Below are 21,696 nucleotides of genomic sequence, written 5' to 3' on the forward strand. Positions count from 1 at the left end.
GGAAAAATGCTCAGGCTGCTCAAAATATCCCAGCCCCAGCAGAGTGGCCAGGCTTTACTAAACTCACACCTCAACGTGGACTCTCTGACTCTATCCACAGATCTTAAAGAGCCCAATGAGCTTCTTTGACACGACTCCCACTGGCAGGCTAATGAACCGTTTTTCCAAGGATATGGATGAGCTGGATGTGAGGCTTCCATTTCACGCGGAGAACTTTCTGCAGCAATTTTTTATGGTGCTGTTTATTCTTGTGATATTGGCTGCTGTGTTTCCTGCTGTCCTTTTAGTCCTGGCTGGCCTTGCTGTTGGCTTCTTCATTCTTTTATGGTAGGTCAATGCACTATTTAAAAAGGAGCACATGAAATCTTGACATATTTGGTTAACTCTGCACAATGACTGGGTAGTGTCAGGTGATGCTGAGTCCCTGCTATCTTCTCTGAATGGGGGGGATCATATTGATTTTTAGTGGTGATGAAATGCCAGGTGCTATGCTCAGTGGTCTTGCATACATCTGGCATTTTAGTCTCAGAGCAACTCTGAGAGGTGGGCATGAATGGGGAGGTTAAGTCTGTGGTCCTAGGCGAGGAAAATAGTAACCATGCTTGTTTTCTGTCTGCTGTTATGCTCTTGACCATGGGGCTCTCTCTGGCATCCTGCTGCTGGAGAAGAGAGGTAAGACCAGTCCTTAGTCAGTCTGAGCTTTGGGAACTAGCCCCCACCCTAATCACTGATATGGATAGAGAAAGGCCTCAGGCAGCTAGGCACTGGGGAGTCCTACTGAGGCTGTGCCTCATTTCCACTTCCTCACCCACATTGGAGGGAAGCAGGAGGGTGGATTGACCCCACCCTCAAGGAACCCAGCTCCTCCCTGTTCCTGGAGAGAGTTGGAGTTCTCAGCAGGCAGCGTGGTGGGTATTGTGTAAGGCCAAAGGCTTGGAAATCAGAGAAATTTGCACCAGAGCCCCAGCCCTCCTGCAAAACTAGCTGGAAGACCCTGGGGAAGCCAGAGAAATACTGCAAGCCTGTGTCTTCATCCCTAAAGGTAACCATTAAAATATACATCTCACCTATGCCAGGGGAGTCTTGTGAGGATCAAATGAGACTGCAGAGCTATAAGTGGCTTACAAATTAGAAAGGGAATACAGTTGACCCTTGAACAACATGGGTTTGAACCACACAGGTCCACTTATATGTGGATTCTTTTTTATATATATATATATATATATATATATATATATATACAGTACCATACTATAAATGTATTTTCTCTTCCTAATGATTTTTTAAATAGCCCTTTCTCTTCTTTATCTTACTTTATAGTAAGAATATAGTATATAATACATATAAAATATGTGTTAATCAACTGTTTATGTTATCGGTAAGGCATCTAGTCAACAGTAGACTATTAGTAGTTAAGTTTTGGGGGAGTCAAAATTGTTATAAGCAGATTTTCAATTGCATGGGGTGGGGTGGGGGTTGATGCCCCATCTCTTGCATTGTTCAAGAGTCAACTACACAGTGTTATAGAAATGTTTTCATAAAATTCAGCAATATGTTTATTCCACTCCTAGATGCACAAAGTCTTGGGTTGGATGCTGAGGGTCTTAAAGAGGGTCCCCTAGTTGTAAGGGATTCAGCTCCCAAATCCTAGACCTGCCTCTACCCATAAGCAAGGTTGTTTTCATCCAGGGACACCATGCTCAGAGCTGAGTTTTTAGAAATATCATTTTGGCCAGTGTGGAGGATGGATGGAGCTATGGAAAGATCAGGACAGGGCTATGGGATGAGAGACTCTTGAAATGTATGGTCTGAATGAGAGTTGAGACAACTGGCAGCAGTGGGGACAGAAAAGATTTATGAATCATTTCTGAGATGGTCTTTGGGGTTGGGGAATGGGAAATGCCAAGGATGGGTCCAAGATGGGGAGTGATGTGAAGAGCAATGTGAAGGTGATCTGGGAAGGGAAGTGATTTGGGTAATCAAGATTGTGGGCTCACTGTTGGATATTTCAAGTTTGTGGGTCAAGTCCATAGATGGTGCCAACAGATAGTGGGAAAGGAGGGTATATTGGGGTGCATCGGGGCTGGAGAGGTGGATTCTGCATCCTTGGCTTCTGTGCAGGAGATGGTGTGACCTTGGGAACTGGAGCCCTGGGCTCTCTCTTTGGTCTCCCACTGTCCCCTTGGTGACTCCAAGAAAGGTCACATGGCCTCACTGTCCAGCCTCAAGGATTTATTGTGATGACCAAGTAAAATACTTTCTGCAAGTCCTTTGCAAAGATAAAGCATGTCTTGGACACCGCTTCTTAAAATGGACTCCTTGACCTGGCGTTCATTTTTGTAATCCCTGTGTTTGATCGTTGTTCCTGTCTGTTCTCCTGTTTTATACTGTTGATTTACTTAGCAAAAGGTTTTTCTCTGCTTTGCACCCCTACTTCTTGCTACAAAGATAGGCCAGACCAGGGCTGGTTGTGACTGAATCACCCAAATATTTCCAACTAACTCACTTGAACACTGAGCTAATGAGGTTTTCTTTCCTCTTCCCTGGGTTTTAGATGAGAGTCTGGAGGGCAGATTAGACTCACTGTCATGGGCCAGCCTGCCAATGTGCATGCCTGTGGGCAGTAGTCTGGAACTCTGCAGGGTCCTGGAGCTTCAACACCCAGGAGAGTATCACCCTGTGGAGGAGTTTGGTTCTAAAGTCAGCAGCTGAGGCTATGATTCAAAATTACCTTTGAAAATGCCTTTAGAAGACCATGCATTGGAGTTGACACACCAGATATTCCACCAGAATTGGAACAGATCATTTTTTCTTTGGTTGGGTCCCAGAAAGTGGTTGGCTTGTATTAGAAGCTACACTGTATGAAAATTCCTGGTCTTCAAAGACTGGACCCACATCTCCTGCAGCAAGATACTCATGCTACAAGACACACTCAAAACTGAGACCATAGCAAGGAATGGCTTACATTTCTGAGAGACATTTTTCTTTTTCTTACTTTTTTTTGTAGTTTCAAGTTTTTATTTAATTTTTTAAGTTTTTATTTCAAGTTTTTATTTAAATTATTTTATGTATTTAGTTAACGTTTAGTGTAATATTAGTTTCAGGAGTAGTGAAACTACTATGTAAGTGTGAACTATGTAAGTGATTCATCACTTACATACAATGCCCAGTGCTCATTACAACAAGTGCACTTCTTAGTACCCATCACCCATTTAACCAATCCCCCACCTACCTCCCCTCCAGCAACCCTCAGTTTGTTCTCCATAGTTAACAGTCAGCTTTATGGCTTGACTCTTTTTTTTACCCCTCTATATTCATCTGCCTTGCTTCCTAAAGTCCACATATGAGTGAAATCATATGGTATTTGTCTTTCTCTGACTGACTCATTTTGCTTAGCATTATACTCTCTAGCTCCATCCATGTCATTGCAAATGGCAAAATCTCACTCTTTTTTTATGGCTGAGTATCCATTATATATATATATATATATATATATATATATATACCACATCTTTATCCATTCATCAGTTGATGGACACTTGAGCTGTTTCCACAGTTTGGCTATTGTAGATAATGCTACTATAAACATTGAGGTGCATATATCCCTTTGAATTAGTATTTTTGTATTCTTTGGGTAAATACCTAGTAGTTCGATTGATGGATCATAGGGTAGTTCTACTTTTAACTTTTTGAGGAACCTCCATACTGTTTTCCAGAGTGGCTGCACCAGTTTGCAGTGTAAGAGGGTTCCCCTTTCTCCGTAACCTTGCCAACATCTCTTTCCTGTGTTGTTAATTTTAGCCATTATGACAGGTGTGAGGTGATATCTCATTGTAGTTTTGATTTGTATTTCCCTGATGATGACTGATGAGCATCTTTTCATGTGTCTGTTGGCCATCTGTATGTCTTTTTGGGGAAAATTTCTATTCATGTCTGAGACACATTTCTGAGACCCCATCTGTCCCTAGGATGGTTTCTCCCAGGGAAGAGTGGCAGGCCAACCCCTTCATCTTAGTTAGATGGCACCTGTCTGACTTAAACTTTGTCTTGAGTGCATAGTCAGACCTGAAAGTGCTAAGGGCAAGCCTTCAGAGACCCCACTTTGTAGTCTTCTTGATTTTCCTACAGCATTTTCCATGGAGGAGCCCAGGAGCTCAAGAAGCTGGAGAATATCAGCCGGTCTCCCTGGTTCTCCCACATCACTTCATCGATGCAGGGCCTGGGCATCATCCATGCCTATGACAAGAAAGAGGACTGCATTAGCAAGTAAGTACTGCACTGGGCCCCTGCTCCAGGTCTCCCCACTTCACATCTAACCCTGAATGGGAGGTCCTAGGAACAGATGGCCTCTTTGACTCTGAGAAGGGAAGTCTGGGCTGCTGGGGACTCACCATAAGTGAATTGCTGTCAGAATCCAGAAGGAGTACTCTAGGGTACTAAGCCTTTCTTCCTAGTATCTGGGGCCCCAAAAGTGGTGAGTTCATTCAATGACAACCTCAATGTGTGATTTTACATGTTTTACTTTATGCAGTAGAAGTAAAATGTGCACAATTCAGGAAAGTAGGAGAAAGCAGAAAAAGAAAAAAAAGAAAAAAAGAAAAAAGACAAAAAAATCACTCAAAGGTCCCTAACTACATCCTATTAATATGTTTATATATTTCCTTCCAGTCTTTTTTTAAAATTTCTTAAGAATTTATAATCATGTTTGTTTCATTTTATTTTTGAATAACATTTTAAACATTATATATCTTATAAAATTTTTTTATTTTTATTTTTTTTTTCTATTTTTGAGACACACAGAGAGAGAGACAGAGAGCAGGGGAGAGAGGCAGAAGGAGAGAGAGAGAATCCTAAGCAGACTTCACACTCAGTATGGAGGCTGACGTGGGGCTTGACTCTGGGATCCCATGACTCTGGGATTATGACCTGAGCTGAAATCAAGAGGTGGACACTCAACCAACTGAGGCATCCAAGCACCCAGTAAAAATAAAATTTAAAGGCCATATTATATTTCACTTAATGGATATACACCTCTTTTCTTCTTTTTAAAGTGTGGGGACTAGATGAATAAATTTCTCTGGAGCCTTCCAGCTCCAAAGTTCTAAAACACAGTATAAATTGTATCGACCATGTAGGCTCACTGTAGTAGCAAAGACTTCCAAGTTTTAGGGACTTAACACAATACATATTTATTCTTCCTCAAGTCACAATTTAAAGAGCATCCATAGGGCAGGGGAAAGGGATTTTGTTCCACCTAGGGCTTTTCCATCCTGAGGGCTGTGGGGGGGTCTTCTCTATGATCCTCTGTGTCTAACTGGAGGATAAGGTAGGAGAGGTGGGTGCAGGATCCCATGGGAAATTTTTATGGGTTAATTCCAATGAAGATACTTATCATTTCTGCTCATTCATTGACCAGATTTCATTCACATGTACTCACCAAACTGCAAGGGAGGCTGAGAAATGTAGTCCAGTTGTGTCCATAGGAGGGAAAAAAAATGGAGTTTGGTGAATCTATAACAGTGTATGACACATAGGTGTTCCACTTTGTTTTGTTCTTTTTTTTTTCCATATTTTTCTGCCTTAAAAACCTAACACAAACTTCAAGTTTGGGTCTAATTCTTTTTCTCTCTCTTTTCCCACACTTTGCCACCCAGGGTCTCAGTGTAAACTTGGCATCTCAACTTGCCTTTAGTTCAATCAGTGGCTGTGCTCTTCCTAGTTTAACCTATGTGTCATCTGTAGAGAGTCCTGCATCACACATTGACACTTCCAGTGTCCTGATCATGAGGAAAGGCTCCTGTCCATAGAATTACTCATCAACTTAATCATGACAAACAAAACAGATACAAGGTTTGTCTTCCTGCAGATTTTTGTCCAAGGTTTCCAAGGGAATCCTACAGGGCAGCTGAGTCCTACATGATTGATGGGGTCTGCTTCTTTTTAATACTTTCTTTCCTGTCATGGACTTTCCAGAGGGCTTGGGCTTCTGACATGTATTGCTTAAAAAAAATTTTTTTTTAATGTTTTATGTATTTTTGAGAGACAGAGAGACAGGGTATGAGTGGGGGAGGGGCAGAGAGAGAGGGAGACACAGAATCCAAAGCAGGCTCCAGGCTCTGAGCTGTCAGCACAGAGCCCAATGCAGGGCTCAAACCCATGAACTGCGAGATTATGACCTAAGCCAAAGTCGGACGCTTAACCAACTGAGCCACCCAGGCACCCCTGACATGTATTGCTTTTTAAACAAAGCCTTGGGGTCAAATTCCAATTTGATCCCAGCCTTCTGTTTCTTTTGTTCCTGTGCAATCTGACCAACCACACAGATAAGACCTCAGATGACTTCTAAGTCACTTAAACCATCATCTGAATTTGTAAGCTTTATAGCTGTAGGATAGAAACACCATGGTATTTGGAAGAATATTTTAACTAAGCTCTGGGGAAAATAACTTTGAGAGAAACAGAAGGGGGAGGGTGCTACAGGCCCAGCATGGTTGGTCAGAGGTGCTTCTAGACAGAATCTTTGGAGGATCATTGGAACAGGATGAAGCAGCAATGCCCAGAGATGTTCATGACTGTGCCAGTGAGGGGTTTAAACATTGAAGCCCCTTTCCCAATAGGTCAAGGGAACCTTCAGTGGCAGTTGAATCTGATATCTCTCATGGTTAGTTGTTAGTTCAGCCCACTCAAAATTTCAGTCTGGGTCAAGATGACCCTTGAGCCATGCAGGTTTAGTGGCATCAACCCCCCCCCCCCACACACACAGTTGAAAATATGCATATAGCTTTTGACTCCCCCCATACTTAACTACTAATAGCTTACTATACCAATGATATAAAGTTGGTTAACACATATTTTGTATGTCATATGTATTATATACTATATCTTTACAATAAAGAACACTAGAGAAAGAAAATGTTATTAATAAAATCATAAGGAAGAGAAAATACATTTACAATATTGCATTGTATTTATTGAAAAACATCCATGTGTAAGTAGACCTGTTTAGTTCAAACCCACGTTATTCAAGGGCCAACTGTATTCCCTCCCTACACACCCAGAGGCTTGGAGTAGTAATACTGTGCTGTGTGTATGTGTCAGGTGGAGGGGGAGGGCAGGTGTTCTACTGGGAAGCCTTTGGTCTATTCTTTTAAACATTTTCTCCTTTTTCTCTGAGCCTGGTTCCCTGAGCCTGGTGCAGAGGAATGAAGTGAGGGAGGACACATTATTAGGTTATTCTTTCCTTCCTGATGCTCATTTCTGCCATTCCAGCAAATTGTGCAGATGTGGTGTGGCAAGGTGGAGGCTCCAACAGGACCAAGTCCATGGCAGTTCTGCTAGGCATTGCTCATGGGCAAGATCTGCCTGGGTCTTCCAGAGAGCTCTTCCTGTGAAGCCTTCCACTGCATTCCCCTGATCTGGAGCCTCTCTGCCTCATGCTGAGGGATACTGCATTAAGACTGCAGCACCGAAAGTCATCTTCTCTCTGTACCCTCAACTCTAGGAACTGCAGGATTGGGCAGGATCTGCCTTCCATGCATCTAGGAAATGAGCAACTCCAGGGGGGTCTTGCCCTCATCCTTAGCAGTGTCATTTCTCCGTCCCTCTGCCCAGTGTCCTTTTTCTTTCTGGCTCAGTGGATACACAACAGGGGTTACAAGTTGTCAGTTTTTTTCTTCCGGAGGAGACCCCCAGCAACTGCCTTGAATCTTCTTTCTCTGATTTGATAAGGGGAACCAAACATCCTTCTTTCCCTTCTCAACCATCACACACACTGATTCTCCCTAAAGGCAACCTCTGCCAAAATCAGCCCTTACCCTTTTATAGATCAAGGGGCTGTCAATTCCACATGGCCTTTGAGGGAGTGGCTGAATCCAAAATAGAAGTCTTTTGAAGGTAGAGCATGAGATACTGAGCACCTTTTTTTCTCAGCTGTGGGTTCTAGTTGTCAGTTCTGGGAAAGAGAGAAAAAGCCCACTCAGCACAATGCTGCCACATAGGATTTCTCAAAAAAAATGTGCATATCAAAGATGCTTATGGCGGCATATTTTAAAGAGTATGGATGGATATATGCGTGTCTTTGTAAGAGTCTTATGTAAGAGTGCATTAGCTCTTGATTAAAAATTCCTCTTTGTGGAGCCTGGGTGGTTCAGTCAGTTGAGCATTTGACTCTTGATTCTGGCTCAGATCATGATCCCAGTGTTATGGGATTGAGCCCCATGTCAGTCTCTGTGCTCAGCATGTATCCCACTTAAGATTCTCCCTCTCTCTCCCTCTGCCCCTCTCCCCCACTTGCATATGCACACTCTCTCTCACTCTCTCTAAAATAAAGAAAAAGAAAAAGAAAAAGAAAAAAAAATCCCCTTGCCTTAATTTTCTGGTAACCCTAACCCTAGCTCTGTGGAAGTACAACTGACTCCTGTTTTGTATGATTTTTTAATTTTAGGTTTAAGATGCTAAATGATGAAAATTCCAGCCACCTCCTGTACTTTAACTGTGCTCTCAGGTGGTTTGCTTTAAGAATGGATGTCCTCATGAACATTGTCACCTTCATCGTGGCCTTGTTGGTGACTCTGAGCTTCTCCTCAATTAGTGCTTCATCCAAAGGCTTGTCTTTGTCTTACATCATCCAGGTAACACCTAGTATAAAGTTAGGTTTGGCCTGGAGGCTCTGGCATAGGGCATTACTAGGGAGGATGGATGTAAGAGAAGATCCAACTCAAATGGGTGCAACAAACAGGGAGAGCTTACTGGTTCACATCACTAAAAGGCATGACAGTTGTGTGGGCTTCAGGAATAGTTGGATCATAGCCTCTGGCTTTGTCCTTGTTCTGTGATGACTTCCTTCATGGTTGTACAATGGTGACTGGCATTCTCTGAGAGCTGCAACAGGAAGGAAGGAGGAAGAAAGCTTTTCGTACCCTAGTCACGGAGGAAAAGCCTTGAGCTTTACTCTTAACTGGATTAGTTTAGGCATCCCGGAACAAATTAGTGCCTGGATAGAATTTGGATGATTGGCTTAGGTCAAAGGATGGAGTCACACACCATCCTACCCCCAAGTCACAGAACTGTCCCATAATAGAGATCAGGAAAAGGATGCTGGAGAGGCAGCCATGATGTCTATGACAAATAATACTGACTTCTCCTTTTGTTTGCTTTGGTATTTTTCTTTTCAAGAAAATAACAGTAATAGGAAAATAATAGTAATACAGAATAATAATAATAATCAGGAAATACATGCCATTTGAGGTACTATTGTAAGTCATGTATGTGAATTAATTCATTTATTCCCACAACAATCGATGAGATAGTTTCTGCCATAGTCCTCACCTTATACATGATAAAACTTAGGCTTAGAGAGATTTGTCCAACATCACACACTTGTCATGTGTTAGAGCTAGGGTTTGAACCTAGGTCATCTGGGTCTGATACCTATCTGAGTGTGAATCTTGAGGGTGTGTGTGTGCATGTGTGTGTATGTGTTGGCCTAAGGATAAAGTATCCAGCTACGTCTGGTTGGAAGAAAGATGAGGACTGGTAAACAGATGGGTCTATAGACAGACTACTGATCAGTATTTCTGTGGCTCCTTCTCACACCTGGAGCCTGTCTGAGTTCTGCTAGATAGAAATCTCTGTAAGCCCTGACAACACATTCTGCCTCCTTTCTATTAAAAGGCTCTTCTTCCCTTTTCCATCTTCCATAAATCTGTGACTCCTTCGTTCAGTGCTATCTCTTTCCAACCCTCTTGCTCTTAAAGTTCTATTCCTTTTTGAAAATCTCTCTGATATCATTTTAATGGCATTTTAGGAAGGGGGAAGAACAAAACTATATTCTCAGATCTTTATCTTAAGTGGGAAAAAATGAATTTTTCTTGGGTAGCTAGTTTTCCTCATTGATGGATGTTTTTATTTGTTGTTGCCTAGTAAGATATAAAGCAGATGATATTGAATAGATCCCCTTACTTGGTCCAAGTGAAACAGCTTTCCTCAACTGAGGGCATGCTTTTTGGGGGATATCATCAGCTTTCTGTGAGATTGTTTTCAAATATTCCTGTAAGACTGGAGAATTTGCACACACTGGAGGCCTTCCCAGGGACTTAAAGGGATGATACCCTTGAATTTAATAAAATGCACATAAGCCCTTTTTAAGGGCAAGGTTCATTCATTCATTCACCAGATAGCCACTGAGAATCTACTGTGAGCCAGGAATTCTGCTAGGTGCTGTGGATTCAGCAGCAAACAATCTGGACAGGTCTTGTTCTCATAGAGTTTATGGGATAAAAAGAGATATAACATGGGATGGAATAAATAAGTGCACAAGCAAATAAGTGAGAAGGTTTCAGAAATTGTTTATTTTGAAGATAATAAAACAGGGTAATGTGACTGTCAATGGGGAAACAACATGAGATTCTATAGTCAGAGGAGAACTCTGCTAAGAGGTGACTTCCAAGCTGGTACATGAATGACAAAGAACCAGCCAAATAAGATGGAAGGGAGGATGCTTCAGGCTGAGAGGCCAGAGCAAGGCTTAGGGTAGGTAGGAGCTGGGTGCATTTGAGGCATTCAGAAGGTCATGTAGCTTGAGCAGAGTAGAAAATAAGGTCTGAGGTGTTGGCGGGGAGAGACTATGTAAGGCTTTGTCAGCCATGGAATATAAGGTTGCTTTTATATAAGGGCTGGATGATCCTCTTTGTGAGAGGCTGTGCTATGTGTTATAGGATGTTAGCCTCCATGATCTCTAACTAGGAAATCCCAGTAGAACCTCCCTCCTCTAAGGTTGTGACAACCACAAGTTTCTTTAGACATTGCTAAATGTCTCCTGAAGGGCATAATCACCCAGGTCAAGAGACACTGCTCTAAGAGAAATAGAAAGCCAATGGTGTGTGTTAAGCAGGCAGGCAACAAGGGAACCATGCAAAGGGTGTGGACCTACACCACTGCCCCCTGCCATTTACCTGCTTGGGCCACACTGCGTCCTTGTTAAGGTCACTTGCTGCTACTCAGAGCTACCCAAATCCTGAGTTTGTCTGGCGGACTTCTTTCTATAAATGTTTCTGCTCACACAGTTCCTTAACTGCCCTAACAGAGACAAACCTCTCCCCCCCACCTCCATTCTGACCATTCTTTCACATCCTGTTTTATTGGCATCTTACCTTTTCTTGAAATGACGTGTGTCTTATCCTGCCAGCCTGCTAGAACATAAGCCGTGTGACTGTAGGGGTTTTGTCCATCACATTCAGCCCTGGAAAACCAGCCCTTCTGTGACAGGGCCTGGCCCACAGTCACTGCTCACCCAGTGAAAGAAGACCTGGTCCTGCCTTGAGCCCACTACCCCACCTTGTGACTGAAGCAGGGGCTGTTGGTGCACCAACCTTCCAGGGCAGCCTGGTTGGCCTTCTGCTGCTACGAGAAGGTGCCCAATCCAAGCCCAGGGCAGCCTGCAAGTGTGGGGAATTCCCTAAGCCAGAAGTGGCCCCAAAAATTGTTGAAGGGCATCAGTGGGGATGTAGCCCAGCTTCCTCAGGACAACTCAAGTGTGTTCCATGCAGTGTCCCAGAGCTTCCAGTAGGATCGAATTTTGGGTACCTACAAGTGAACCTCTCATGACTTACTTTCTGTTCTGTACGTCACTTCTCCCAGCTCCCACTGGTACTTTTGCGGTCCACCTCCTGGATTAATTTCCTAGGGCTGCTGTAACCAGTCACCATAAGCTAGTGGCTTAAAATCAGAGAAATCTGGGGCGCCTGGGTGGCGCAGTCGGTTAAGTGTCCGACCTCAGCCAGGTCACGATCTCGCGGTCCGTGAGTTCGAGCCCCGCATCAGGCTCTGGGCTGATAGCTCAGAGCCTGGAGCCTGTTTCCGATTCTGTGTCTCCCTCTCTCTCTGCCCCTCCCCCGTTCATGCTCTGTCTCTCTCTGTCCCAAAAATAAATAAACGTTGAAAAAAAAAATTAAAACAAAAAATAAAATCAGAGAAATTTATTCTCTTACAGTTTTGGAGGTCAGAAGTCCCAAATCAAATCAAAGTGTAGGCAGGACCTGGTTCCCTCTGCATGCTCTAGGGGACAAGCCATTCCTTGTCTCTTCCAGCTTCTGGTGGCTGCTGGAATTCTTTGGCATTTCTTGTATTGTAGCAGCATCACTCCAACCTTTGCCTCTGTCTTCACATCTTCTTCTCTTTTGTGTCTTCTCTTCCTCTGTCTCTTATAAGGATACTTGTCATTGGATTTAAGGTCCATCCAGATAATCCAGGATGATCTCAAGATCCTTACTTATACCTAAAGTTCTTTTTCTTTCAAATGAGGTAACATTCACAGGTCTCAGGGATTTGGATGCATACATATCTTTTTGGGGGACCTCCATTCAACCTGCTTACACTCAAATGTCAGGGTTGGCTTCTGGGGGATTCTGGCCTAAGATAGGTGACCTTAGCAAGCCACATTCCCCACTCTGAGCCTAGATATTCTCATGTCTGAAGCAAACAGATGGGCTAAATGATTTCCTTCTACCCATGATGATCTGTGGCAATGGGATTTCAGTGGCTGCTTGGCTGCCTGTTGGGTAAATCAGGGAGGGCATGGAAGTGCAGGACCATGCCAGATGGCAGCAAGGGGTGGATACCCAGCAGCTCTGTGGCCCTGGGAGATTCCAGCTTAGACCAAGAGTGATCAAGTGGTACTGTGGTGGGATGGTTCATGCCATCTGGAGTGTCAGGGAAAATGTCATTACCCATTTGGTTCCGAATGCAGAGGAATATTTAAAGGTACAACACTGCAGTGTCTTTACTTCTGGGCACTTGGCTGGCAATGCAGGCATGTTTTTGTGTGGCTCTGAGTGAGGCTGGTGAGGGGTAATTCACAAGGGCTGCCCCTGAGGGTGGGGCAGCAGAACCCAAGGGAAGAAAGGGATCTAACTCAGCTTTTGCTTCTCTACAATAGCTAAGCGGACTACTCCAAGTATGTGTGCGAACAGGGACAGAGACCCAGGCCAAATTCACCCCCGTGGAGCTGCTCAGGGAGTATATTTTGGTAAGAAATTAGTGCATGCCAGAGGAAGGGCTAGTTAACTCTGGCGGAATTTATGCAGGCATTGATTTTTTGACATGTGAAAGGGGTCTTTTTAAAAACTGAAATTTGTTGGGGTGCCTGGGTGGCTCAGTCGGTTAGGTGGTAGACTGTTGATTTTGGCTCAAGTCATGAACTCACAGTTGTGAGACTGAGACTTGCATTGGGCTTCAAGCTGAATGTGGAGCCTGCTTGGGGTTCTCTCTCTCCCTCCCTGTGCCCCTCGTTGTGTCATGCACACACATGCTTTCTCTAATAAAAACAAACAAGCAAACAAATAAAATAAAAACTGAAAATGAACCACAACCCTCTTCTTAAAGCCCATATTTACCATACAGTCTAAAGTACTTTAAGTTGAGGAAGAGATTCTTTTTTTAAAAAAAAATTTCCTGAGAGGATTAGCAGAACGGAGTCGCCGGAGCCAAACGCAGACGAGAGGCCCACGGAAGAGGGTAGGAAGGGCGGCGAGGCGGTGCGCACTCCACGGACTGGCGGGAGGGAGCCGGGGCGGAGGGGCGGCTCGCCGGCCAAACACAGCCACCGAGTCTGGCTTGCAAAAGCGGAGGGGCCTGACGGACTGTGTTCCCACAACAAGCGCGACTTAGCGTCTGGGAGGTCATAAGTTAACAGCTCTGCTCGGAAAGCGGGAAGGCTGGAGGACAAAGGGAGGGAGAGCTGCTGAGCCCCCTGACAACAGAGCTCAGTTTGGTGGGGAACAAAGGCGCTCGCCAGCGCCATCTCCCCCGCCCATCCCCCAGCCGAAATCCCAAAGAGAACCTGTTCCTGCCGGGGAACTTGCTCGCTCCGCGCAAACACCCAACTCTGCGCTTCGGCGGAGCCAAACCTCCGGCAGCGGATCTGACTCCCTCCCGCTGCCACAGGGCCCCTCCTGAAGTGGATCACCTAAGGAGAAGCGATCTAAGCCTGCCCCTCCTGCCCCCGAGCACCTTGCCTACCCACCCCAGCTAATACGCCAGATCCCCAGTATCACAAGCCTGGCACGGTGCAAGTAGCCCAGACGAGCCACACCACCCCACAGTGAATCCCGCCCCTAGGAGAGGGGAAGAGAAGGCACACACCAGTCTGACCGTGGCCCCAGCGGTGGGCTGGGGACAGACATCAGGTCTGACTGCGGCCCCGCCCACCAACTCCAGTTATACACTACAGCACAGGGGAAGTGCCCTGCAGGTCCGCACCACTCCAGGGACTATCCAAAATGACCAAGCGGAAGAACTCCCCTCAGAAGAATCTCCAGGAAATAACAACAGCTAATGAGCTGATCAAAAAGGATTTAAATAATATAACAGAAAGTGAATTTAGAATAATAGTCATAAAATTAATCGCTGGGCTTGAAAACAGTATACAGGACAGCAGAGAATCTCTTGCTACAGAGATCAAGGGACTAAGGAACAGTCACGAGGAGCTGAAAAACGCTTTAAACGAAATGCATAACAAAATGGAAACCACCACAGCTCGGCTTGAAGAGGCAGAGGAGAGAATAGGTGAACTAGAAGATAAAGTTATGGAAAAAGAGGAAGCTGAGAAAAAGAGAGATAAAAAAATCCAGGAGTATGAGGGGAAAATTAGAGAACTAAGTGATACACTAAAAAGAAATAATATACGCATAATTGGTATCCCAGAGGAGGAAGAGAGAGGGAAAGGTGCTGAAGGGGTACTTGAAGAAATCATAGCTGAGAACTTCCCTGAACTGGGGAAGGAAAAAGGCATTGAAATCCAAGAGGCACAGAGAACTCCCTTCAGACGTAACTTGAATCGATCTTCTGCACGACATATCATAGTGAAACTGGCAAAATACAAGGATAAAGAGAAAATTCTGAAAGCAGCAAGGGGTAAGCGTGCCCTCACATATAAAGGGAGACCTATAAGACTCGTGACTGATCTCTCTTTTGAAACTTGGCAGGCCAGAAAGAATTGGCACGAGATTTTCAGGGTGCTAGACAGAAAAAATATGCAGCCGAGAATCCTTTATCCAGCAAGTCTGTCATTTAGAATAGAAGGAGAGATAAAGGTCTTCCCAAACAAACAAAAACTGAAGGAATTTGTCACCACTAAACCAGCCCTACAAGAGATCCTAAGGGGGACCCTGTGAGACAAAGTCCCAGAGACATCACTACAAGCATAAAACATACAGACATCACAATGACTCTAAACCCGTATCTTTCTATAATAACACTGAATGTAAATGGATTAAATGCGCCAACCAAAAGACATAGGGTATCAGAATGGATAAAAAAACAAGACCCATCTATTTGCTGTCTACAAGAGACTCATTTTAGACCTGAGGACACCTTTAGATTGAGAGTGAGGGGATGGAGAACTATTTATCATGCGACTGGAAGCCAAAAGAAAGCTGGAGTAGCCATACTTATATCAGACAAACTAGACTTTAAATTAAAGGCTGTAACAAGAGATGAAGAAGGACATTATATAATAGTTACAGGGTCTATCCATCAGGAAGAGCTAACAATTATAAATGTCTATGCACCGAATACCGGAGCCCCCAAATATATAAAACAATTACTCATAAACATAAGCAACCTTATTGATAAGAATGTGGTAATTGCAGGGGACTTTAATACACCACTTACAGAAATGGATAGATCATCTAGACACACGGTCAATAAAGAAACAAGGGCCCTGAATGAGACATTGGATCAGATGGACTTGACAGATATATTTAGAACTCTGCATCCCAAAGCAACAGAATATACTTTCTTCTCGAGTGCACATGGAACATTCTCCAAGATAGATCATATACTGGGTCACAAAACAGCCCTTCATAAGTTTACAAGAATTGAAATTATACCATGCATACTTTCAGACCACAATGCTATGAAGCTTGAAATCAACCACAGAAAAAAGTCTGGAAAACCTCCAAAAGCATGGAGGTTAAAGAACACCCTACTAACGAATGAGTGGGTCAACCAGGCAATTAGAGAAGAAATTAGAAAATATATGGAAACAAATGAAAATGAAAATACAACAATCCAAATGCTTTGGGACGCAGCAAAGGCAGTCCTGAGAGGAAAATACATTGCAATCCAGGCCTATCTCAAGAAACAAGAAAAATCCCAAATACAAAATCTAACAGCACACCTAAAGGAACTAGAAGCAGAACAGCAAAGGCAGCCTAAGCCCAGCAGAAGAAGAGAAATAATAAAGATCAGGGCAGAAATAAACAATATAGAAACTAAAAAAACGGTAGAGCAGATCAACGAAACCAAGAGTTGGTTTTTTGAAAAAATAAACAAAATTGACAAACCTCTAGCCAGGCTTCTCAAAAAGAAAAGGGAGATGACCCAAATAGATAAAATCATGAATGAAAATGGAATTATTACAACCAATCCCTCAGAGATACAAACAATTATCAGGGAATACTATGAAAAATTATATGCCAACAAACTGGACAACCTGGAAGAAATGGACAAATTCCTGAACAACCACACTCTTCCAAAACTCAATCAGGAGGAAATAGAAAGCTTGAACAGACCCATAACCAGCGAAGAAATTGAATCGGTTATCAAAAATCTCCCAACAAATAAGAGTCCAGGACCAGATGGCTTCCCAGGGGAGTTCTACCAGACGTTTAAAGCAGAGATAATACCTATCCTTCTCAAGCTATTCCAAGAAATAGAAAGGGAAGGAAAACTTCCAGACTCATTCTATGAAGCCAGTATTACTTTGATTCCTAAACCAGACAGAGACCCAGTAAAAAAAGAGAACTACAGGCCAATATCCCTGATGAATATGGATGCAAAAATTCTCAATAAGGTACTAGCAAATCGAATTCAACGGCATATAAAAAGAATTATTCACCATGATCAAGTGGGATTCATTCCTGGGATGCAGGGCTGGTTCAACATTCGCAAATCAATCAACGTGATACATCACATTAACAAAAAAAAAGAGAAGAACCATATGATCCTGTCAATCGATGCAGAAAAGGCCTTCGACAAAATCCAGCACCCTTTCTTAATAAAAACCCTTGAGAAAGTCGGGATAGAAGGAACATACTTAAAGATCATAAAAGCCATTTATGAAAAGCCCACAGCTAACATCATCCTCAACGGGGAAAAACTGAGAGCTTTTTCCCTGAGATCAGGAACACGACAAGGATGCCCACTCTCACCGCTGCTGTTTAACATAGTGCTGGAAGTTCTAGCATCAGCAATCAGACAACAAAAGGAAATCAAAGGCATCAAAATTGGCAAAGATGAAGTCAAGCTTTCGCTTTTTGCAGATGACATGATATTATACATGGAAAATCCGATAGACTCCACCAAAAGTCTGCTAGAACTGATACAGGAATTCAGCAAAGTTGCAGGATACAAAATCAATGTACAGAAATCAGTTGCATTCTTATACACTAACAATGAAGCAACAGAAAGACAAATAAAGAAACTGATCCCATTCACAATTGCACCAAGAAGCATAAAATACCTAGGAATAAATCTAACCAAAGATGTAAAGGATCTGTATGCTGAAAATTATAGAAAGCTTATGAAGGAAATTGAAGAAGATTTAAAGAAATGGAAAGACATCCCCTGCTCATGGATTGGAAAAATAAATATTGTCAAAATGTCAATACTACCCAAAGCTATCTACACATTCAATGCAATCCCAATCAAAATTGCACCAGCATTCTTCTCGAAACTAGAACAAGCAATCCTAAAATTCATATGGAACCACAAAAGGCCCCGAATAGCCAAAGGAATTTTGAAGAAGAAGACCAAAGCAGGAGGCATCACAATCCCAGACTTTAGCCTCTACTACAAAGCTGTCATCATCAAGACAGCATGGTATTGGCACCAAAACAGACACATAGACCAATGGAACAGAATAGAAACCCCAGAACTAGACCCACAAACGTATGGCCAACTCATCTTTGACAAAGCAGGAAAGAACATCCAATGGAAAAAAGACAGCCTCTTTAACAAATGGTGCTGGGAGAACTGGACAGCAACATGCAGAAGGTTGAAACTAGACCACTTTCTCACACCATTCACAAAAATAAACTCAAAATGGATAAAGGACCTAAATGTGAGACAGGAAACCATCAAAACCTTAGAGGAGAAAGCAGGAAAAGACCTCTCTGACCTCAGCCGTAGCAATCTCTTACTGGACACATCCCCAAAGGCAAGGGAATTAAAAGCAAAAGTGAATTACTGGGACCTTATGAAGATAAAAAGCTTCTGCACAGCCAAGGAAACAACCAACAAAACTAAAAGGCAACCAACGGAATGGGAAAAGATATTCGCAAATGACATATCGGACAAAGGGCTAGTATCCAAAATCTATAAAGAGCTCACCAAACTCCACACCCGAAAAACAAATAACCCAGTGAAGAAATGGGCAGAAAACATGAATAGACACTTCTCTAAAGAAGACATCCGGATGGCCAACAGGCACATGAAAAGATGTTCAGCGTCGCTCCTTATCAGGGAAATACAAATCAAAACCACACTCAGGTATCACCTCACGCCAGTCAGAGTGGCCAAAATGAACAAATCCGGAGACTATAGATGCTGGAGAGGATGTGGAGAAACGGGAACCCTCTTGCACTGTTGGTGGGAATGCAAATTGGTGCAGCCGCTCTGGAAAGCAGTGTGGAGGTTCCTCAGAAAATTAAAAATAGACCTACCCTATGACCCAGCAATAGCACTGCTAGGAATTTATCCAAGGGATACAGGAGCACTGATGCATAGGGCCACGTGTACCCCAATGTTCATAGCAGCACTCTCAACAATAGCCAAATTATGGAAAGAGCCTAAATGTCCATCAACTGATGAATGGATAAAGAAATTGTGGTTTATATACACAATGGAATATTACGTGGCAATGAGAAAAAATGAAATATGGCCTTTCGTAGCAACGTGGATGGAACTGGAGAGTGTGATGCTAAGTGAAATAAGCCATACAGAGAAAGACAGATACCATATGGTTTCACTCTTATGTGGATCCTGAGAAACTTCACAGGAACCCATGGGGGAGGGGAAGGAAAAAAAAAAAAAAAAGAGGTTAGAATGGGAGAGAGCCAAAGCATAAGAGACTTAAAAACTGAGAACAAACTGAGGGTTGATGGGGGGTGGGAGGGAGGAGAGGGTGGGTGATGGGTATTGAGGAGGGCACCTTTTGGGATGAGCACTGGGTGTTGTATGGAAACCAATTTGTCAATAAATTTCATAAAAAAAAAAAAAATAAAAAAAAAAATAAAAAAAAATTTCCTCAAGGGCAGTTTCTGCATACAAAAATAGAAATCAGTGGCTAACTTTAGTTTCTAAAGATTACCATTTGATTGACTAAAATTGTAAATTGAAAAAAAAACAATGGTTGAACTCTTCTTTAAAAGCTTTTATGTTCAACTTACAAATCCTGCTATTCTTTGAAAAGTCTAGACAAGTCAAGCAATCACTTTTAAGGGCCTTTGAATAGCATTTGGCCTCATTTACAAACTTAATTAAACTCTTTAAAACATTAAACTGCATTTTAAAATTTAGCACATTCCATTTCCTTCTTAAGTATCTCGATTATCTGATTTAACAAACAAACCTTCCAGAGGTTATATAAATCTAATAAATTACACTTATAAATATAGTAAGCTTTAAATTTGCATAACCATCCCAATGCTGTGGATGAACAGTAAGCTTTTAACTTAAAATCATGTCTAAATAAATTATTCAATTATACATTTTAAATTAGAATCACAGGCCCTTATGTTACTAATATTATTATACTTGAAACACAAAATATGCAGATTCCTTAAACTGAAAATACTGTTACAATTTTGCTTCTCTTAAATATTCTCGTTATTAATTCTAGATCTCCCGGGGGTTAAAAATATTCACTGTGTAGGAATACAGATATTTTATCAGTTAATTGTAGTTGCTTATCACAGATTTGGACTCGCCAGCCACGCCACAGGGCACACGGGGGCCTTACTTCTCATGGCTCACAGGGACTTCAAAACTTTAGAGGAGGTGGTATTCTAACACAGCCAAGTTGAGTAGAGCAACTTGGCTTAGACTTTGCATTTCTTAGACACTTGCAGATACTGAAATTGTATCTGACTGAACTCTGCAAATCTCAAGATTTGGTCTGGATTCGCCACACAGCTTCAAGGTCACAATGCTGACACTTGCCCAGGCCCACATGGCCCCGTATGAGCTGTCCCTTATAGTTGTCCATCTCTCTATTCACTAAGCTCCAGCCACCTAACTTTTCTTTCTATTCCTCAAAGTGCCCAAGCTTGTTCTGGCCCCAGGGCCTTTGCACTAGCTGTCTACTCTGCCTGGAAGGTTCTGAACTCAAATTTTCTTATATCAGCATTCTAGGTCTCAGCTTGAATCGCACATCCTCATAGATGCCTTCTTCAACCCTTAAGTTACTTTTACTCTGCCTACCCCTTTCACTACACACATTGTCTTCATTTTTATTTTTTTAATGTTTTATGTTTATGTTATTTTATGATTTATTGTCTTTATTTCTGATTTTGTTTCTTATTTATTATCTGACTTCCCCATTGGAATGTGACTTCTTTAGTGGGTTTCTTGATCTAGCACACCACCACGAACACCAGTACCTAGAATTGTGGGAATGCGTGAATGAATTAAATGAATGGAAAAGTGAATGATTGTTAACCTGTCATTGGTTATTCTGTTTTCCAGACCTGTGTTCCTGAATGCACTCACCCCCTCAAAGTGGAGACTTGTCCCTGTGACTGGCCCAGGCGTGGGGAGATAACATTCAGAGACTATCAGATGAGATACAGAGACAACACTCCCCTTGTTCTTGATGGGCTGAACTTGAGCATTCAAAGTGGGCAGACAGTTGGGATTGTTGGAAGAACAGGTTCTGGTGAGGACAGGGTTGTTTTCTTTGCATTTCCACTGAGGGTGCTGTTTGAGCCACACCAGAGGGCTGTGTGTATGTGTGGTGGGTTGGCTGTTTTTTTCTCCCTCTAATCTCTTTACTGTAAATTAGGATTTCAGGTTGAATGGGCGTGTGGAGTTGGAAACAAACACACACCAGTTTTTGAATTAATTAAATGAGAATCATTCTGGTGAAACGAGGCCCAGAGGATGAGTCGTGTGTTAACAGCCCCTGCAGGAACGGGCAGGTTAACCATGTCAGGGCAGCTGATTGCCTCCACAGAGTGAGGCCTTTCTGTCTGCACAGTCATCTGCACTGAGCCATTTAACTGCGTTACAAATTCCCCTGATTAGATACTTGGATATGATAGAAGTACAAACTGATGTTTGATTTGCTGTTCTTGCTTTTATTATTCCCAGGAAAGTCATCCTTGGGAATGGCCTTGTTTCGTCTGGTGGAGCCAGCTGGCGGTACGATTTTCATTGATGAGGTGGATATCTGCACTATAGGTTTGGAAGACCTCAGAACCAAGCTGACTGTGATCCCCCAGGATCCTGTCCTGTTTGTAGGTACAGTAAGGTAGCTGTTTTTGATCATCATCCATTCCTATTTTTTAGGTAGTAAAATCAGACCAGCCAGGAACTTTGTGAAGTGCCCACAGTGGGCCTAAAGGAAGCAGCCATCCTGAGGTGCTCACAAGCACTTCTATTACCTGTTCCTGCTGAAGCCTTAGGAAGAACCAAGGA

The 21,696-nt window shown here is 42.8% G+C and overlaps 1 protein-coding gene across 6 annotated transcripts in view; it reads left to right on the top strand.

Annotated features, from left to right (window-relative positions):
- Window positions 1-21,696, top strand: part of ABCC12 (ATP binding cassette subfamily C member 12) — a 104,192-nt gene that overhangs the window by 77,612 nt on the left and 4,884 nt on the right. For 5 of the 6 annotated variants that reach the window (XM_047837212.1, XM_047837213.1, XM_047837214.1 and 2 more), the window contains 6 exons: window positions 101-327; window positions 4,129-4,266; window positions 8,444-8,630; window positions 12,935-13,024; window positions 20,746-20,935; window positions 21,370-21,529. In XM_047837212.1, coding sequence (XP_047693168.1) covers window positions 101-327; window positions 4,129-4,266; window positions 8,444-8,630; window positions 12,935-13,024; window positions 20,746-20,935; window positions 21,370-21,529 — 992 coding nt within the window. The remainder of the gene's footprint in view (window positions 1-100; window positions 328-4,128; window positions 4,267-8,443; window positions 8,631-12,934; window positions 13,025-20,745; window positions 20,936-21,369; window positions 21,530-21,696) is intronic. The other variant, XM_047837216.1, reaches the window with a different exon arrangement.

This window comes from Prionailurus viverrinus, chromosome E2 (assembly GCF_022837055.1).
Source record: "Prionailurus viverrinus isolate Anna chromosome E2, UM_Priviv_1.0, whole genome shotgun sequence".
In the NCBI taxonomy this organism is placed as follows: domain Eukaryota; kingdom Metazoa; phylum Chordata; class Mammalia; order Carnivora; family Felidae; genus Prionailurus; species Prionailurus viverrinus.